Source organism: Toxotes jaculatrix, chromosome 18, assembly GCF_017976425.1.
Source record: "Toxotes jaculatrix isolate fToxJac2 chromosome 18, fToxJac2.pri, whole genome shotgun sequence".
Taxonomy (NCBI): domain Eukaryota; kingdom Metazoa; phylum Chordata; class Actinopteri; family Toxotidae; genus Toxotes; species Toxotes jaculatrix.
Genome location: NC_054411.1, coordinates 18,444,543 through 18,462,854, shown reverse-complemented (window position 1 = coordinate 18,462,854; position 18,312 = coordinate 18,444,543). Strand labels below are relative to the sequence as shown.

General features: G+C 43.5%; 1 protein-coding gene across 5 annotated transcripts in view; it reads left to right on the top strand.

The window, feature by feature from the left end:
• The window catches only part of caskin1 (CASK interacting protein 1), a 157,013-nt gene extending 138,708 nt beyond the window's left edge, over positions 1 to 18,305 (top strand). For 2 of the 5 annotated variants that reach the window (XM_041062580.1, XM_041062578.1), the window contains exons 12-23: positions 1,245 to 1,349; positions 2,122 to 2,240; positions 3,366 to 3,447; positions 3,932 to 4,044; positions 9,920 to 10,021; positions 10,269 to 10,407; positions 10,938 to 11,081; positions 11,248 to 12,452; positions 12,573 to 12,878; positions 13,191 to 13,779; positions 14,202 to 14,709; positions 15,024 to 18,305. In XM_041062580.1, coding sequence (XP_040918514.1) covers positions 1,245 to 1,349; positions 2,122 to 2,240; positions 3,366 to 3,447; positions 3,932 to 4,044; positions 9,920 to 10,021; positions 10,269 to 10,407; positions 10,938 to 11,081; positions 11,248 to 12,452; positions 12,573 to 12,878; positions 13,191 to 13,779; positions 14,202 to 14,709; positions 15,024 to 15,120 — 3,509 coding nt within the window. In that variant the 3' untranslated portion in view covers positions 15,121 to 18,305. The remainder of the gene's footprint in view (positions 1 to 1,244; positions 1,350 to 2,121; positions 2,241 to 3,365; positions 3,448 to 3,931; positions 4,045 to 9,919; positions 10,022 to 10,268; positions 10,408 to 10,937; positions 11,082 to 11,247; positions 12,453 to 12,572; positions 12,879 to 13,190; positions 13,780 to 14,201; positions 14,710 to 15,023) is intronic. The other 3 variants (XM_041062579.1, XM_041062582.1, XM_041062581.1) reach the window with 3 other exon arrangements.
• Positions 18,306 to 18,312: the final 7 nt, after the last annotated feature.

The window sequence follows — 18,312 nt, the reverse complement described above, 5'->3', positions numbered from 1 at the left end:
ACACAGATATTCATGTTATGGATTTATTTATGTACTATGGGTATATAAATGTTTTCATATATCTATATATGCGGTATTTTTTCTGTGTGTGTGTGTGTCTGTGTGAGGATGAAAGTGTGGGATGTAAGTGAGTTTGAAACTTAAACATCCTTTTAAAGCCTCCCTTATCTGCCTTTATTCCATCACCCTGCCCTCTCCTACCGGCCCGTCTGTAATTCTTGCCTTTTTTGCGGATAAGTTTGGAATTAATTTAATTAACCCCACTTTACCCCCTAACTTTCTAAAAAATATCAAGTTGGAAACACACTTAAAATGAAAAAAGGCAGATTGAAAAGCTAATTTGTCCATGACAGCTGATTTTTCGTATCACGGGGAGTTAGCATTGGTTAGATCTGTCAGAACCATCATGACTGTGGTTTTTAAAGCAGTAGTTTCAGTTGGTTGCTTACTGATATCTAAGCGGAGACCTCGGTAATCTGCAAACCGCCCTTTCATTTGTTAGTGAAGTCTGGTAGCTGTTCAGGTTATTTGTGAGGGACAAATACAGGGACAACAGTAACCTTAAGTCAGATTGTCACAAAATAATAATAATGATAGCAACAAAATGTAATAGAAACAAAACTAATAAACTAATACAAATCATGGCACCAAAGTCAGGTTTATGGATAAATGATGACTAATAACTGTAGTGACAAGCCTCCGGAGAAATATCATTAGAATTATCATCTACGTAGCTTTTTAGCCTGTTTTAGCTAATTTTGGTTTTACAGCCAGCAGCCTTACTACTACTTACTACTGTCATTAACCTAATTTCCAGCAGAAACTGGCAGCTGTACTCAGCAAAAAACTGTGAAAACAAAATAGCAAACAGACAAAGTTAGCAACAAACACAGCAGAGCAGCAAAAGTACCAGATATTTTTCTCACAGAGATAACAGTGCAACAAGGAGAGTGAATATTAGACTTAAATTTATCAGATGCAAGAGACACAACTTCAAATGTTGCACCATGTCTGCTGGATGTGTAAATAATTAACTATACACATAATAATTATAAAATACTTTTGCCATATGAACTTTATAAGACAATAATACGTCAGTGTTATTTACTATTACTTGTTTCTGCAACCCCCAAATGGCCAAAAAATATAATTAATTGTTGCTGCTCTTGTAAGCAAAAAGATAGCAATGCTTCCTCGGCCAGGTTAGGGTCGCTAGCAGCTAACAGTGGTGTTCTGTGTTGAAGGTTGTCGCGGCTCAGAGGCAAGTCCTCACAGCTCTCCCACCCCATCCAGCGGGCCCCATGGAGGCTCCAACGAAGAGATCTGGGTACTGCGCAAGCCCGTGGCAGGTAACTAAGCCGCGCTGCGCTGAGCCCTTAACCCCTGACTCCTTAAGCTCTGAGCAGGGGTCAAACAGTATCTGACATCCATTCAAAAAAGGCTTTTCTGCCCAACAATACCTTTCAAGTGTTCATGGTATTGCTGAAGGGTTTCAGATACTCTTTGACCTCCCTCCTGACAGTCGTCCATGTCCTGCCTATCCCTCCATCTAAAGCTTAGCTGAACTCAGTGGCCTTATGTGTAGGACTGCAGCCATCTGCATTGGTCTACAGTCTGTGTGCGTGTGTGTGTCTTTCAAACTGGACGAATGGAGACGTTTTTGTGCGAGAGAGGCCAAGAAAACCTAGGGAAGAAGGGAGAGAGAGGAAAAGAGAGAGACAAGATATCGTGTGAGTGTTGTGTGTAAGAGCAAAAGGCATCTTGTTTACTCCACTTCTGTCAGTCGTCCGACAGTCGCCTGTCCGTCCGTCCATCTGTCTCACTGTCTGTCTGTCCATCCAACCACATGCTGCCCAGTGCATTTCAGTGGAGAGTCACACCTGTTACCACGTTGCCTTGGAAATCAGCTAAACCACTCAATGTGTGTGTGTGTGTGTGTGTGTGTGTGTGTGTGTGTGTGTGTGTGATTGTATGCATCCATCTGTTTGTTGCATGTGTGCATTTGTATGCACCAAATCTATACATATTGTTTGGGTGGTTGCATGGCGTGTGAATACATGTTTTGTGTGCGTGTGTGTGTGTGTGTGTGTGTGTGTGTGTGTGTGTGTGTGTGTGTTGCAGGTGGAGATCGCAGCAGTGTGGGTAGTTCTGGCAGTGTCACCAGCGTGAGGTCGTCAGGCAGCGGTCAGAGTGCCGGCAGTGCCGCACACATCCTCCACGCACAGGCAGAGGGGGTTAAGGTACGATACTCACACACAGACGCACACACATACAAACCAATATTTATATATTCACTACAGCTGGAAATCAATTGCAAACTAGAAATAGCCAAAAAGAACAATTATCTGCAGGTTTGAATGACAAAGGCAGCAGTTAAAAGATTTTGTATTCTGCTAAATAAGATGTAATGGTTTCTCTCACAGGGCTGTAATTTCCCATTGATTTCCTGGAAAGTGTCCTGGAAACAAACAATGTAAATTGGTGTTCATCTGTTCATTAATTCATTTTGAGTAACTGCAGGAGATACTTTGGTCAGTGTGTAGTAAACCATGTGAACAAGCTAAAATGTACGATCTGTCTACAGACACACACACAATTCAACATATCTTCATATATGAAGAAGGAAGTTTCTAATAATACATGAATTACTGTGCTGGAAAGTATTTAAGGATAATTATGGATTTACTGTGTATATATATATATAGTACAATAACTTTGCAGAGTATTTACATTTAATGCTACAGTGCTTTTTAATTCTACTCCAATGCATTTAAGTTAAATATTGTATTTCTTAGATTCTTAGATTGATCTGAGATTAAGGTTTTACAGAACGCAATCCTCCATCATCATCTGAGCAAGATGAGAACATTGTTCTTTTCATTAAAATACACATACATATATACAACCACAGACACACACTGTACTGTGTGTTGTTATTCTGAAGCTTCTGTTGAGGTGGTTATTTACTTATAAAAATAGCCAGCTGCATGTTTGACGTTTGCAGCAGGCGTCCCGTTAAGAAACTGCAAGTGAGGCACTTTTTAAAACTACTAAAACATCCACACAGCAAAATTAGAACCAAGTGCAGCTCAGACTGACTGGTAGCATCTGTCTCCTCTGCATCTCTCTCCATTCACTTCACATCGGTGTTCGTCAGATTTTTATTTTCTAGGGCAGTTGTGGTATAAACCTTACATTGGGTGGTGGTCTAATAAATTTGTTAAGCACTGTATATTGCTAACATATCAACTTTATACAGCGTTTGTATGTTTACGGCTTGTTTTGCTGCCCTCAAGTGGTCAAGAAATTGGTCAAGAAAATTGTTATATGTCTGTTAATATGGATGTCTGTGTGTGCATCTGCAGCTTCTAGCCACAGTCTTGTCCCAGTCTGCCAAAGCTAAGGAGCATCTGCTGGAGCAGTCCAAGTCTGTGGACCAACCTGCAGGTAGGACAGGGTCTCGGGTCACAGTAACTATACCTGCAAGTGTTATGAAGCTGGTGAGAACAAAAGGGGGAGGGAACATTTCTTTCTTATTAGAGAGAAAATATGAAAACCAGTGAGCAAGAGAGTTGGGTTAAAAAAACAAGCCTCCACTGGTCTTTTAAAAATGTCATCATATAACACAAACACACACTTGCACACAAACACACATACACAGCTTTTGGCTGGTTTAACAGACAGATGGCCAAGGCAGGGGATGTGGGAGGAAGTGTAGACTGGTGTGATTGGTTAAGAGGGTTTGTTATATCTTAGAAAGCAAGAACTTGATTGGTTGCTTATCAAAGCGATGAAGATGAGACTCACCAGACATCAGTTGGTGTGGGAGGGTAGAGGTCAGGTTGGATGATGAGTAAACTTGTCTGTTGATCGAAGCACGTTTACAGTGATAGGGCGACAGCTTGAAACCGGCCAATGACATTTCTCTCAGCAGGCTCAGCCAGCTCCTCTCGGACATCGAGCCAATCGGGCTGTCCACTCCATGAAGCGCCGCCTTATGACGCCACAGCAACCAGGAAGGGGGAGGGGCCAGGCGAGGGGAAGGTAGGACAGTCCCAAAATCCCACAGATTCAGTTCTCTACAAACACACATGAGAAAGGAGACAGTCACCACCACCAGCATCTAACTGCAGAATGATGAGAACATAGATACTCAGTCACCTAAACCACAACACTCTCCCACTTGTACACACACACCTAGACATAGACACAAACACACACCAAGATGTCCCAGCGGTTTCTCTCGCAACTGGCCTCGTCTGTGCTGCGAGTGTTCGGATGCAGCCATGATACGGTGAGTGTGTGAATGGAGGATCCTTGGCTTGATCTTGTATGAGTCTGTGAACAAGGAATCTTGTGTGTGTGAGAGAGAGAATCCTGTCCTTCGCTTGTTTATCTATTACCTGCTATCCATTGTTATTCACTCCTTTTAGTTGCAGCTTCTCTTCTTCCATTGCGGTATTTTTCTTCTTTTGCTGATATAAATTGCTCAAATTCGATTGTTGCTAGGTGCACCTCAGGCAAGCATAACTCTACTTAAGATATCAGTGTGTGTGTGTGTGTGTGCTGGCAGGTGCCCAGCAGTATGCATGGCGTGGGTGGACTAGCTTGGAAATCTGAGCTTACACCATGTACAGTAAGCTGTCATTTAGAGCGTGTGTGTGTGCTTGTGTGTGTGTTTGTATACATGTGAGGTCCCACATTTAAGTTCATGTCTCATTGTATAATAATTTGAAGCGTGATAAGCCAATGAGCATATTTAAATAGCAGGTGGTCGTGGTGGTTGTGTGTGTGTGTATGTGTGTGTGTGTGTGTGTGTGTGCTGTCATGTAAGCCATGTTCTCATGGCCATCTGTTAGAGTCTTGGTTCCTTAGTACCCAGTGTCCTAGTATTTCCCTGGGCAGGGTTAAGAGGAAGAAAGAGGAGAGGGAACACCACCTGGCTTTGAGGGACAATGTGGAGGAGGCTCATGAGGAAAGATGAAGAAAAGGAGGGAAAATAGGGAAGAGAGAGGCAGAAAGGAGACAGACAAAAGAGACAGGAGGAATGTGGGAGTTTAAAGGGAAACAGAGTGTGTGGAAAGAAGTCATGCAGTGGTTGTACAGTTGCACCTAGTCCTGGAGCCCTGTTTCCAGCTTTCACCAGCATCAGCAGTCAGAGCAGGACAGTGCAGTAAATGATCACCTATTTTACCCTGGTCATATATCTGTCATATATGCATCAGCTATTGATGAAATCCCCACTAATTTTATATCTGAAGTCTAGGCCTAAATTATAACTAGTGATTTATTAAATCAGGATACACCAATAAAACCTAAAGAATAAATCTTAGTTAACACTTTGTTAATGTGACAGTGGTTTGTAAGGTAACATCTGTAGTGCTGACCAGTCAAAGGCAAATCGCTATGTAAATCGGAAAGTGTCACAATCTGTAGCATAAGGAGGAGGCCGAGAAATATATGAACCTCGGAGCAGCTATAAACAGTGGTTTTATAATAACAGTGTGTCAAGTTGACATTATGGAAGTGTAATGATGAACCTACAGAAAATGATCAACTAAATCTGCAGCTACCTTCAGCTTTATGGAGCTTTATAGCCAACTTCAACTTATTGTTCAGCTAGACAAATTTAGTGAGCATTTAGAAGCTTAAAAGGAGTTGTTAGAGGAAACAGAGGTAAAAGGAGAGTTAACATTAGACTTACATTTGCCAGCTGAACAGAATTATGGCTCCAATTGAATGATAATGTCTTTTTGGTTCAAATTCATGATTACACTAACTGACCTGACGTAATTTAAAAACTCACCAGGTTACATTGTTATTAAACCGTTTTTTAAACTGAGTGTCAGGTCTGATATATCTACCATATTGGCTGATACCTGTTTTGTTCTTCAATCTAAACTGATAATATCAAGCCAATGTTAGCTTTGTCATTTGGTTCATTTAGCAATGTAACACTTACTCCTGGCAGTAAACAGGTGTAAAAAGCAAGTTTTGTATCAACAAATCTGCACATAAGAACTGCGATTTGTGGTGTGACCTGTTTTGATTTAGTAAACACTTATATTGGAACTTAGGAACGGCAGTGCAACTGGCTCAAGATGTCTTTGAGCCAGTTGCACTGCCGGTTCTACCATTAGTCCACAGCCAGGCTTTGAAAATTGCTAAAAAATAAAGCAGCTGTAAAATGCTCATATAAAAACAGACAGAAAATACTGTGCATTTAGGATCAACCAGCTTAACATTGAATATATCTCAAGCACATTTTAAGGCTAAGCCACAGTCTTAGAAGACTGAGGACAAAAAAAAAAACCCAGTTCAAAAGAAACAACATAAATTCTGTTTTCTCTTTACTTTCCAGCAGTGAAATATCAAATGCATATTAGCATGCTGATGCTAATCTGCGGCTCTTTTTGGAGCAAACCAGATACTTGAGGCAGGGCCTTCCTCCTTCCTTACTAAGGCCTGGTTTTCACTACATGGCCAAGCAGGGCTAACTGGGGCTATTTTGTTGACTTTATAAGGAGTCAGATGTTATAATGCCATTGAATCATTATAATCATCCATAAATGTATAAGAATTTGTCTTTGTGACATTAGTACAGATGTACTGAATGATATGCTGACAGACACGATCCACAGAAAGCAGTCATTTGCTGTAGTAACTATATAGAGGCCTCTGTTCGGCCCTACTTGGCCCTGCTGAGAAAAAGTGGCTGTTGAAGAAGCAGACACGGAGCCAGTGACCGCATGCCCCCTGTCTTCTCTCCCGTAGAGCTCAGAGGCCGTTGTCCAATGGCTGAGCGACTTTCAGCTGCAGGTCTACGCTCCAAACTTCCTGGGCGCTGGGTATGACTTGCCCACCATTAGCCGAATGACCCCGGAGGTAAGGCAACTGAACCCTGACCCCCCCCTCCCCCTGAACCCCAGAGAGGTCACAGGCACCTCCAAGGACCACAATGGAAACAACTTTGATTTGTGCTGTCCTTGATGTTTTCAAGATGCATGTACATCATTTTCTTGAAAAATTCTCAAACGAGCACAATTCAGCCACTCAACCAAACCAATCTCAGCTATTCTTTCCCTGCCTCCTGCCAAACCTGCCCTGGTTTAACCTTTCCCCCCTTACCCTTGACCTGGTATTGACCAGCTTCTCTCTCTAAACCCTGGCACCTTTGTAAATGTCATCACTGCACTGGTACGCTCTGACATAGTGTAAAAAACTGCACCTTAACTAAAACATTATTGTGACGCAAATGCTAATGATGTAGTTTTTAAAAATGTAAATGAAATGTATTCAGGATATTTAAAAGGATGAGTGGGCTCAAAATGCAGTACTATTTATACACAGCATAAACAAAGCATCCTATCACAATTCTGCCAAGTTGCTGAATTGGTGTGGGAGCATGTGTGGTTTAGTAAAAACATACATGTATTAGTTGTGCTTTGGCCTATATGTTTTCTTACAGAACTAGTTTGACATTTTAGAAAATGTGACTTTTCACTGTAAAAAAACTTTGAAAGTTAGTTGAGAAGACAGAGACCACTCTTATGTCTATAATCAGCAGCCTGTTAAAGCTTAACTCGTCACAAAGATTAGCTGTTTCCCCTCTTAGTCTTTGTGCTAAGCTACGCAACCTGCCTGCTAATGGTAGTTTCACATTTACTCTACAGGTGTGAGAGTGAAATCATTTGTGTCATCTAACTCTCCAAAAAGCAAATAGGTGTGTTTTCCAAAATATTCCCATAAAATTTCCAACAACCTCAGTCTCAGTCAAAGCTGGAGGATTAATAAATTAACTTGCATACTATATGAATGTCATATAAAAGTAATGCCTAGGGAATATCTTTCCATTTACACATTCAGTTGTTTAAAGAACTCTGAGTATACATTGTTTTTCATGTAAAATTAAACATCCTAATAAAATCTAATTATTCCCTGCGAGAGCTGTCACTTCTCAAACACACAAGTCTGACCTGGAATGTAATTTGTTAATTTCGCCAACTGCATCAAAGAAGCCAGTTTCCTTCCACAAGCTGCTAGATGCTTCACAGTCAGTGTGTGGGATTAGCATGGCCTTGCTCGCCAGTGATGTCATCCATTTTTATTCATTAACTTAGTTTGCTGATAGGTCAATAGGGAATCAATAGGTCAATAGGAAATTTAAGAAGGTCCTCTGCAGGACCACAGGGTGAACTAGCTCATCTGTTCTGATTAGCTCATAGACTGTAAATTTTGAATTTGAAAAAGGTCATTACCATTCGATTATTGACTTCTTCTCCACGTTCGAACAAATGTTTGAATTTCAAATAAAAAAGTGACAGCCCCATTTCCTACAGTCTGATGTGAAAAGGTCGCTCCTATTACCAGACTCTCTGAGGAACAACACCCATCTCTGCTCCTTCTCTTTTTCTCACATTTTTAACTGTAAGCCTGAAGTGTTGAACTTGAAGTGTTGAGTTTGTGGAGAATTACATGGCAGGAAGGGTCTAATGAAAAACGACATAGAGTGGCATCATGGGAAATGTTGGATCCAGTGTTTTAATAGCGTGACTCATACTAGGGACTATCTTAGACCTTTCTTTGTTTTTAATCTGTCCTTTGCGACTTAATAAAGATACTGAACTGGAGTACTAAATATTTAGAGGAGTTAATACTGCGTGTGCTCACATTATTATATGGCATTAGCCTACAGCCTACAACAATGAGACTATATTAGTTTTGTGTAATTTTACTGCATCATATGTCCAAATGGCACCAGGTTTTTAAAATAGTTCATACAGTTCAAAATCCAAAATTACTGAAGTCAAAAAATAGAAAAGGTATCAAATTACATATAAAAACTTTTACAGTAGATTTTAAAATATGCTCATACAACCCCCTGACCCTCCCCTCACCTTCAACACTGCTGCTGCCTGTTCCCAGGAACCAGATGGACACTCTCTGCCACGCTCACCTACTTACAAATAATTTATAGCATATATAAATTATATTATATATGCTATAATTTATAGCATATATAAATTATTTGTATATATATATACGCTCACTCCGGTCGTAGTTATGCATGCTGAAGGGTTCAGAGCTGAGCTGACGCTAAAAGAGCTTTGTTATCACAGACATGTCACAAAATCCTTGAGCTTACAACTGTATTTTTGTGTCGCATCTCTATATAATTAATGAGTCATGTAGCTGTGTGTGTGTGTGTGTGTGTGTGTGTGTGTGTGTGTGTGTGTGTGTGTGTGTGTGTGTGTGTGTGTGTGTGTGTGTGTGTGTGTGCGTGTGTGTGTGTGGAGTGCAGATGAATGTTCATCTGTGTCTGTAAGTGTGTTCTTGTGTGTCCACCACAACTGAACCACCACCACTGAACTAGACAAAACTAAACAGCCACTGACAGGATGATGCACTGTATTTGTTCTGTAATTACAGTTCTTAATCTGCACTCTATCATTTTTAATTATCTTACTTTTTCATGTATTACTTAGTGTCTTTATGACAGAAAAAAAAAGTGAGTATAAAAGTAAGAGCTGAATTTAAATGAAATTACGGAGAATCGAGCTGACTGATTTCTTGTGGGTGCCTCCTTTTCTCTGTAGACATTTGCTTTTGCTTTCCTTGCTTTTCTTATGATTTTGAGACATTTACATTTCTGCTCTTTTCTCCTCAACTGGCAGAAGCTTTCATTAGATGTCATGCTGTCTCTTGTTTCTTTGTGTTGCACATTTTCCTGTGTGTGTTTGTCTGTGTGTGTGTGTGTGTGTGTGTGTGTGTGTGTGTGTGTGTGTGTGTGTGTGTGTGTGTGTGTGTGAGAGAGAGACTGAGGGGAGGAGGAGATTCTAATGCACTTTGTGGAGGAAAATCCTGCACATGCCACCACTGTATCTTACTTATGTGTGCGTATTTGTTTGTGTGTGTGTAGGATCTGACAGCTATCGGAATAACTAAACCAGGTCACAGAAAGAAAATAACATCAGAGATTAACAAGCTAAGTGTCACAGAGTGGCTGCCTGATCAGAAACCTGTGAGTAAAACTCAAGACATATACACACACACACTCTATGCTAACGACCAATTATTGTAGAAACTTGACTCATATAGTGACTGCTGTCACACTAAAACTGTTAGTGTGGTTTTTTTGGTTCTTCAAAAAATGCCAGATGTGTTAATCAGCTGCCCCGGTCATTAGTCTTAACCAGTTTTCAAAGGCAGACTATCAGCTTTAGTGTCAGCCAGCCTGGTGAGCACTCACGTTTCTGGTATTCCCATAGGCCAGTCTAGGAGAGTGGTTGTCTGCCATTGGTCTGAGCCAGTACCACCAGGTGTTAGTGCAGAATGGTTATGAGAACATCGACTTCATCACCGACATCACTTGGGAGGACCTGCAGGAAATAGGCATCACCAAACTGGGTAAGTCATACAGTTATGAATGCACTTTCTACCTTACAACATTCTAGTGCCAGTGGGGGCTGCTCCGCTCCCATAGTGTCTGGGTGATGGCATAGAGAGTGCTGTCGCAGTTAAGTTCTGCCTTTCTTAAAACCCTGGCATGTGCCATTGTAGTGTAGTTCCGCCTTTTTGTCATGTGAAGTAACATGTAGAGGACCAGTGTTTGATCAGATGAGCAGTTGTTAAGAAAATCAAAATACAGACAGTGATTCCTCCTTTTATAGTTAGATATAGTCATAGATATAGTTAGTTACAGTATCCCTTTTAAAGCATTAGAGTCTAGAGTCTGCTGCAATCAAGATTCAGCACAACGGACAGAGATTTCTGCTACAGTGACTGAGCTGCTCTTATAACATGACACTGCAAGGCCCGGGAATAAGCAGAGGTAACTGGTTAGGGATAGGGTGAAGGTAAGGTTTAAATTAATTACTGTTATCTTCTAATTTTCTGAATTACCCAAGAGCTGTAATTCCAATCTTTTGATGTTTTAGGCCACCAGAAGAAGCTGATGCTGGCAGTGAAGCGACTGGCTGAAATGCAGCGCAGTTCAGATGGGCGGGGCTCCCTCCGAAAGAAGCCCCCACCAATCACACAGCAGCAGGAAGTCATGTCAGTGGACAGCCCGCCTCCAGACGGTAAGCTAACAGGTGATAGTTTGACAACGATAAAATTTTAATGAAATCTAAACTACCTTATATAACTTAATCTTGCAGTGCAACGTTCCCTCAAAGACAATCATGACCTTCCTTCCTTTTAGAATTAATATTCATATTAATTTGAAGAGTTTCTCCCTCTCCTCAGAGGTCATGTCCCCAAAGATGAGCACCTTCCAGGACAGCGAGTTGAGCACCGAGCTACAGAGTGCCATGACACAGCCAGGTCAGGAGGTCAAAGCTCAGCGAACACGCAGTCTCAGCAAAGACCATGATGAGGTGATAACAGGAGGAGGGGGAGGAGGCACTGGGCCACCTAAGAAGGAGGCGCGGACTATGAGGCAACAGAGCAGCCAGGGAAGCACCTCCTCCCACAGAGGCAGTGTCTCCTCCCAAGGCAAACATCGTCACTCCCACTCCCATTCCCAGCCTGCTCCTCCCTACACGCCCCCTCACACCCCCACCAAGACTAGAACCTCATCCTCCTCCTCCACTTCCTCTGTCCAGAGCGCAGCTTCCCCGCAGGCCAAACCCAAGCCGACCCCCCAGTTCATCCAGGGGGAGAGACCTCAGTCGCCGCGCTCACACCCACCTCAGTCTCCGACCCACCGCGGAGCACCATGTACCCAGCTTCAGCCTCAGCAGCAGCAACCTCTAGTCCAGCCACCGCACCAGGCACATCCTCAGCACCACCCACAGACGCAGGTGATGGAGGTCAGGGAGAGCCAACAACCACAGGTCCCTCTACTCTGCCTCCCACCAGAGGCTGAGCTGGCTGAAGGAGAAGGAGCAGAGCCTTCAGCACTCCAGAAGAAACGCGCCCACAGCCTCAACCGATACGCCGTGTCAGATGGCGAGTGTGATGAGAGGGCAGGAGGAGGAGGAGGTGGAGGTGGAGAGGGAGAAGCAGAGGTAGTGGGAAGTCAGAGCTCAGCTGTCGTCAGAGGGGAAGGAGGTAAATACGCCACAGTTACCCACCGCGTCAGCCGAAGCCACTCTGTCCGCAACCAGGACAAGAACACCAACCGGAACCAGGCGCAGTCCTTTGCTCTGCGTCAGAAGAAAAAAGGCCCACCCCCACCACCGCCCAAACGCTCCAGCTCTGCCATCTCCAGCTCCAACTCCAACCTTACAGATGCTAACGCACAGCAGCACACACTCACCACCACAGGCGGGATGCTGGACGTGCCTTACCACCAACAGCGGAGGGCCAGCGACCTCGGGGTGTCCGTGGAAACAGGTGCAGTGGAGACGAGCAGCATGGGCAGTGTGAGGAGTATCGCTGCCATGTTGGAAATGTCTTCTATAGGGGGTGGAGCCAAAGGCATGGCGCTGCAGAAGAATTTCCTGCAGGTATGATAGAGAACACTTTGTCTAAGATATACATAGATCTTCTTCTCTAAAATGCCAAGTGTACACATTTATGTACATAGTTAATGAACTAAACCAATGGCATGCTTGTGTGTTTACCAGGTGGGGAAGACACGTGATGCTATTGGTCTGGACGGCGAAGTGGTGAACCGGCGGCGGACCATCAGTGGCCCTGTCACTGATCTGGTGGCGGCTGCCAGACGCAACCAGCCAACTCCCACCGCTCTCCCGTCTCCCTCCATCCAACCTGAAACCTCCCCTCCCGCTGTAAATTCCTCCTCCCCGCATCCTCCGTCCTCCCCCCACCCCAGCTCGGGAGGCAGCGGTAGTTCATCAGAGAACCTGCCATTTGCAGAGGAGGGAAGCCTGACGATCCGCCGCCAGGGTCGAGGAGAAGGAGAAGGACAGGTAGCTATCTATATATATGTTTGTCTATCTATCTATCTACCTATCTACCTATCTATCTATCTATCAATCTATCTAACTACCTATCTATCAATCAATCTATCAATCTAACTATCTATTATCTATCTATCTATCAATCAATCAATCTATGTATTCAACATTATCTATGTAATGCAATGTGCTAAAAGTACAGATCCATACTGAAGCTTCTCTGTTCTGTAAGCTTTATTTGTGTTATTCATTTATCTTTGTCAATGTTTTTGACTGTTTGTGCAAAAATTGCCCCTTGTCATGAATGTATGAATTTTCCGTTAGTGTGTATTTTGTGTTTGTCTGCAGGGCGACGGCGAGGGCCCCCAGGGAGACGGCGGTTACACCCAGGAAGACATTTCTGCCACTGAGGCCACAGCAACCTTAAAGCGACGGCCGCGCAGCTCCAAGCCCCACCCCAATGGCTCCGACTTCACCCTCCAGGAATCGTCCACCGTCAAACGACGACCCAAGAGCCGCGACAAAGAGCCTGAGGGCTATGCAGACCTGGCCACAGCTAATGGAGAGTCTGTGGGAACAGGGCCGCCTAACACCACGCAGCCAGTACCTTACCAGAACGGCACTGCCACTGTAAAACGCCGCCCGGTGTCTGACGCTGGAGTGACAGAGCAGACACAACCTCAACCCCAACATCAACCTCAACCACAAGTGACTGCTGCTCTTCGCAGGGACAGTGTGGATCAGGGAGCTCCAGCAGGCAGTGAAGGAGCTCCGCAGAGAAAACCAAAGCCGCCAGTCTCCCCCAAGCCTGTAGTGGGACAGATAAAGAGACAAGGAGGCCCACCGACCCCCCCACAACCTGCCTCCAACAAGAGAGTCCCCCTGCCAGGCCCTGGCACACCTGGAAGCCCAGGTACATGATGACATGACATGAGATGATGAATAATTCAAATGATAAAATTGTCAGTTAAGGAAAGTTTTTTCCTTTTACCACTGGAATTTGTAAATTCCAGTGGAAAAAGGAAAAAACTTGGTTCGGGGAAGGGGTTTGATAAGACACTCTTTCCTCAAAGGGCATTAATGGTGTTACACTTGATAGTACACATAAAAAGTGACTGGAGTAGAGGATTTGTTATGAGGCCATAAAAATCTTAAGATCCATACTATGCTCTTTGGTCTCATTCCAGTTTCACTTTCATGTGAGCTCGTGAATATTTGTTGCGCAGATTAATTGTTCCACTCCTTTAAGGCGCCTGGGAGCCAGGAGTTGCAGAACAGAGCTGCTTTAGCCAGTCGGTAACCCTGCCTTCTTCTTTTCTCATTTGCTCTGTGTAGTGGAAGGAAAGAAGATCCCTCCACCAGTCTCGCCCAAACCAGTGCCACCGCCCACAGCGCCCAAACCGGCCAAACTCATCCACTCTATGACCAGTCCCCCTTCCCCGACTCCGGCCCCTGCCCCAGTAAAGCAGCACTCTGCAGTGGCGCGACAGACCAGTTCTCCCCCTTCTTTCCCCCCTTCCAACACCCCCAGCCCACCAAATGCCAAGCCGCCGAGCCCATCTTCCCAGAGCCCCCACACCCCTCAGACCCCAACCACGCCACAGACGCCCCAGACTCCTGCTACTCCAAGCCCGACCCCGCCGCCTGTCAAGCCCCCTCGATCCTCCATCGGGGGAGTGTCGGTGGACAGTGGGATGGTTGGCGGTGGGGTGACAGCGCCGACTGCTACGACAACACCGGACTTCAGTGTGGATTCCCTGGTGCATCAGAAGCTGGAGGAGACAAGTGCTTCGCTGGCCGCGGCTCTGCGGGCTGTGGAGGATAAGATACTGCGGCAGGAGGAGTAAGGAGCACACACACACTCTCATGTACACATAATAACTCACTAACACAAATAAAAAAAGTTGGCTGACTGAAGTGAGAAGCTACTTTTGTTTGAAACCAGGGAGAGAAATGAAAGCTTGGCAGGTGTAGCAACTGTAGCTAAGGGGGTGGAGCTTAGTAAGTCAGTCAGCTCCACCTTCTCAGTACCAGTGCCACTGGTAACCACTGTGAAATGAGATGCACAGATTGATAAATTAAGATTTTCTCTGTCATTTGGTATAATGTGCTTCTGTGTGTGTGTGTGTGTGTGTGTGTGTGTGTGCGTGCATTTAGCTCTGTGGCTGAGCATACGACCACAGTTAGCATCCTGGACGACATCGGCAGCATGTTCGATGACCTGGCCGACCAGCTGGACGCCATGTTGGAGTAACCATAGAAACCAGTCAGCGTGTCTCCATGGCAACGCTGCAACAGGAGTGACTCAGATGGCACAACGGGCAACATGCCTCTCTATCTTCTCTCTGTCTCTCTCTCCTTCTCTTCATCCTTCTCTCTCCGTCGTGCCCATCCCCTCCTCAACTCTTCCTGTCGTCCGTCCATCCCTCGGTGCTCTGGAATAACCTCCTTTCTCTTCCTCTCATCTCCTGATGATGGAAATGATGATGGAGCTGTGCCACAAGCCTGGACAGACATGTGGCAGAGAGAGTGCTAGAATGAAGGATGGATAAAGAGAGAGACACTAAAAGAGAGAGTTTAAAAAAAAAGGACCAAAACCGACTGATGGGGAGAGAAAAATAAAAAAAATAAAAGTAAAAACAAAAAAACACCAGACGGAGAGATGAAGAAATGCAGCAAAATGGAGGAGACTGCAGTCAAAACATGGGTCTTTTAAGAACTCCACGTGGACTCGAACAAATACACTAAACTAATACTGATTGAAAAACCAACTGTGTAATGAATCATAGTATGGTATGTGTACATTCTAAGCATGGAGAGTTTATATCTACTGAAAAAGTCCTGCATTAGCACACTAATATATAATATACCGATAAATATGAATCTCTAGCTCTTTGGTTTGATGTCTTGGTTCTGTGTGGAATGGTGACCTCTGGTGTTGTGACGATGTAAATGACTTGATGGAAAAATTTTTATCTGTGACCAAAACGAGACTATTCAGCTCCTGAAGTGTGTGTATGTGAGTGTGTGTGTGTGTGCATGTGTGACTGTGTGTGTGTGTGTGTGTGTGTGTGACAGGGACAGTGTGACAGGTATGTTATGCTGGGTTCACCTTGTAGATCGTTGGAATTTCAGGATCAAATCCAGTTTCCTGTCCTGGCTGCATCCATGCAATCTGCTGCATCCTCATGATCACCTTCAACACACTCACACGCACACAGGAGAAGCACAATGACCCATGCAGCCAGCTCGCACACACTCACACACACACACACATATACATGGGAGCCTGCACAATATAAACTAAGATGAGAGAAGGTGAGGGGGAGAGAAAACTGCAGCGAGGCCACAGCAGGTTGTCTTGGAAAGCAAATGTTAGGTCTTGATGTTAAAGTCGGCACCACAGGAAGTTTTATAGAAGGATTTCAGGATGCAGTTTTGGGGCTTTGAGGTTCAAGGTTTTAGCAAGGCAAGGTGGTAGAGTTGGTAAGTGGAAGTCAGTGTTATCATACACACCTTCGATCATTCCAGAGTTAATCAAGTCCAATATATTTTCAAAAATCTAAAGATCCCCAGCACATAGATTCTAAGGTGTATTCAAATCCACAGAAAGAATTCAGTTACTTTAAGAATTCTTAAAACAACTTCTACAAAATCCTTAATCTATGACCATTCAAATATTCTTCCTTTCTAGTTGAACCGGTGAGTGTGAAAACATCCATGCAATCAGGTCAATATCAGCCAAAATCAGTGCATCCTTACTTTTAAGATTCTGTCAAATCTGTAACTTTCCCAGATCACTGTGTGGGACCCCTGAATTTATTTCTCCAGGATATAAAGAAAAAAAAATACACGATGACCGAAACCTTTCCTGAGACCTTAGCCAATAACCCCTCCCTTTCCTTCTTTATCTCTCTCATCCCACACTCTCCCAACCACCCACCCCCTGTTGCCATGACAATCTACATTATCACTCCCACCATCCCCATCAGCATCACCGTGGTTACCACACAGTGTGTTGCCATGACAGCGTTTTCATGGGATTTACAAAAAAAAAGTGTTAAAATGGAGTGAGCGGCAGCAGAGATCTGTGAAGCTGGATGGTTTGTTTCAGTGCAAAGTTCCTAAAACCAGGCAGAACCTGCATCCAGAGAGGTGCAATACTCTGATAAGCTATTTGCACCTCAGCCCATTAAGAAAATCTAGGTTTCACAGTCCTATAGCAGCCACACTCCTTATATAAATGAATAAGAATTCAGAGAATAGTTGTGGTATTTAAATTACGATCACATAGAGATTATATATATATGGATATTTGCAAAAAAAAAAAAGTGTATTTATGATGTGTGTGTCATCCTGAAGACTATTTTTCAAAGTAAACAGATCTAATCTGAGTGTTGAATCAGTTTGCTTCTCCATGCTTAAGTGGTCCGAGCTGATGAATCATTGTAGGATACCATGTTGGGATATTTCCAGGAAGCATTTGTTTTTTGTTTTTTTTCTTTTTTTCCCCCTCTGCCTACATGTGTACATGTGTCCAGGTGTGGCAATGTGTATAATAACAAGCAATTCTTGTTGTTTAGTTGTATTATTTTATAACTTTTAAATGCAACGTTGAGTTGTTTTTTTTTTCCTTTGAAACATGTGCCTTGCTTTGTGATTTTGGTCTAACTACAATACAGTAGATGGGTATGTACAAAATATGGGGATCTCTTTCTCTTTCCACTGTTTTGCTTCATTATTTGATATGACATCAAAAAATATATAGCAAATAAGACAAAAAAAAAAACAACAACAGACAAAGACAACAGTGACATCTTTTCCCCCTCTTACTGTTCTGTTATTCATAATCAGTGCTTGAAATAACAGTTAATACACACACAGCCTTATTTGTTTGATTGGACAGTTAAGAGGCAGATTTATTCCAATAAGTCTGCACATTGGCCACGTCACATGATGCGTTCACATGCTTGCTGGAACATGCAACATATGGGTCACCCAAGTTAGCTTCTGAATTCATGTGCTATTTTGTCAAAACATTAAAAGTAGAAATAGAACATTTTGGTAAATACGGTCTCAGGTCTGTATGAAAAATATGATCTTGCTACTTCTGCAAAGGCACGTGGCTCAGTTAATTTCATTGGTGTGTTCAAATATTCTGGTCCCAAAATGTTCTCTGATTTGTCAGATTTTCAGGATAAAATTCGAGTTTTTCTGGTCTACTTTGTGGTGCATTCATGCAGGGTAACATAACTTCCATGGTAACGTCCCTGTACAGAGGTAAACTAGCTCTCTCTCTTGTTACAGCAGACACGCCTCCGATCTTCCACCCTCACAGCTTAAAGCTGGACATCCTTGCTATTAGACTCGGCCCATCTCGTTAAAGCAACATCTTTCCTTTTCTCCTCTTTCCTTGGGTCTGATTTTGGTCATCTCTCATGTTGGG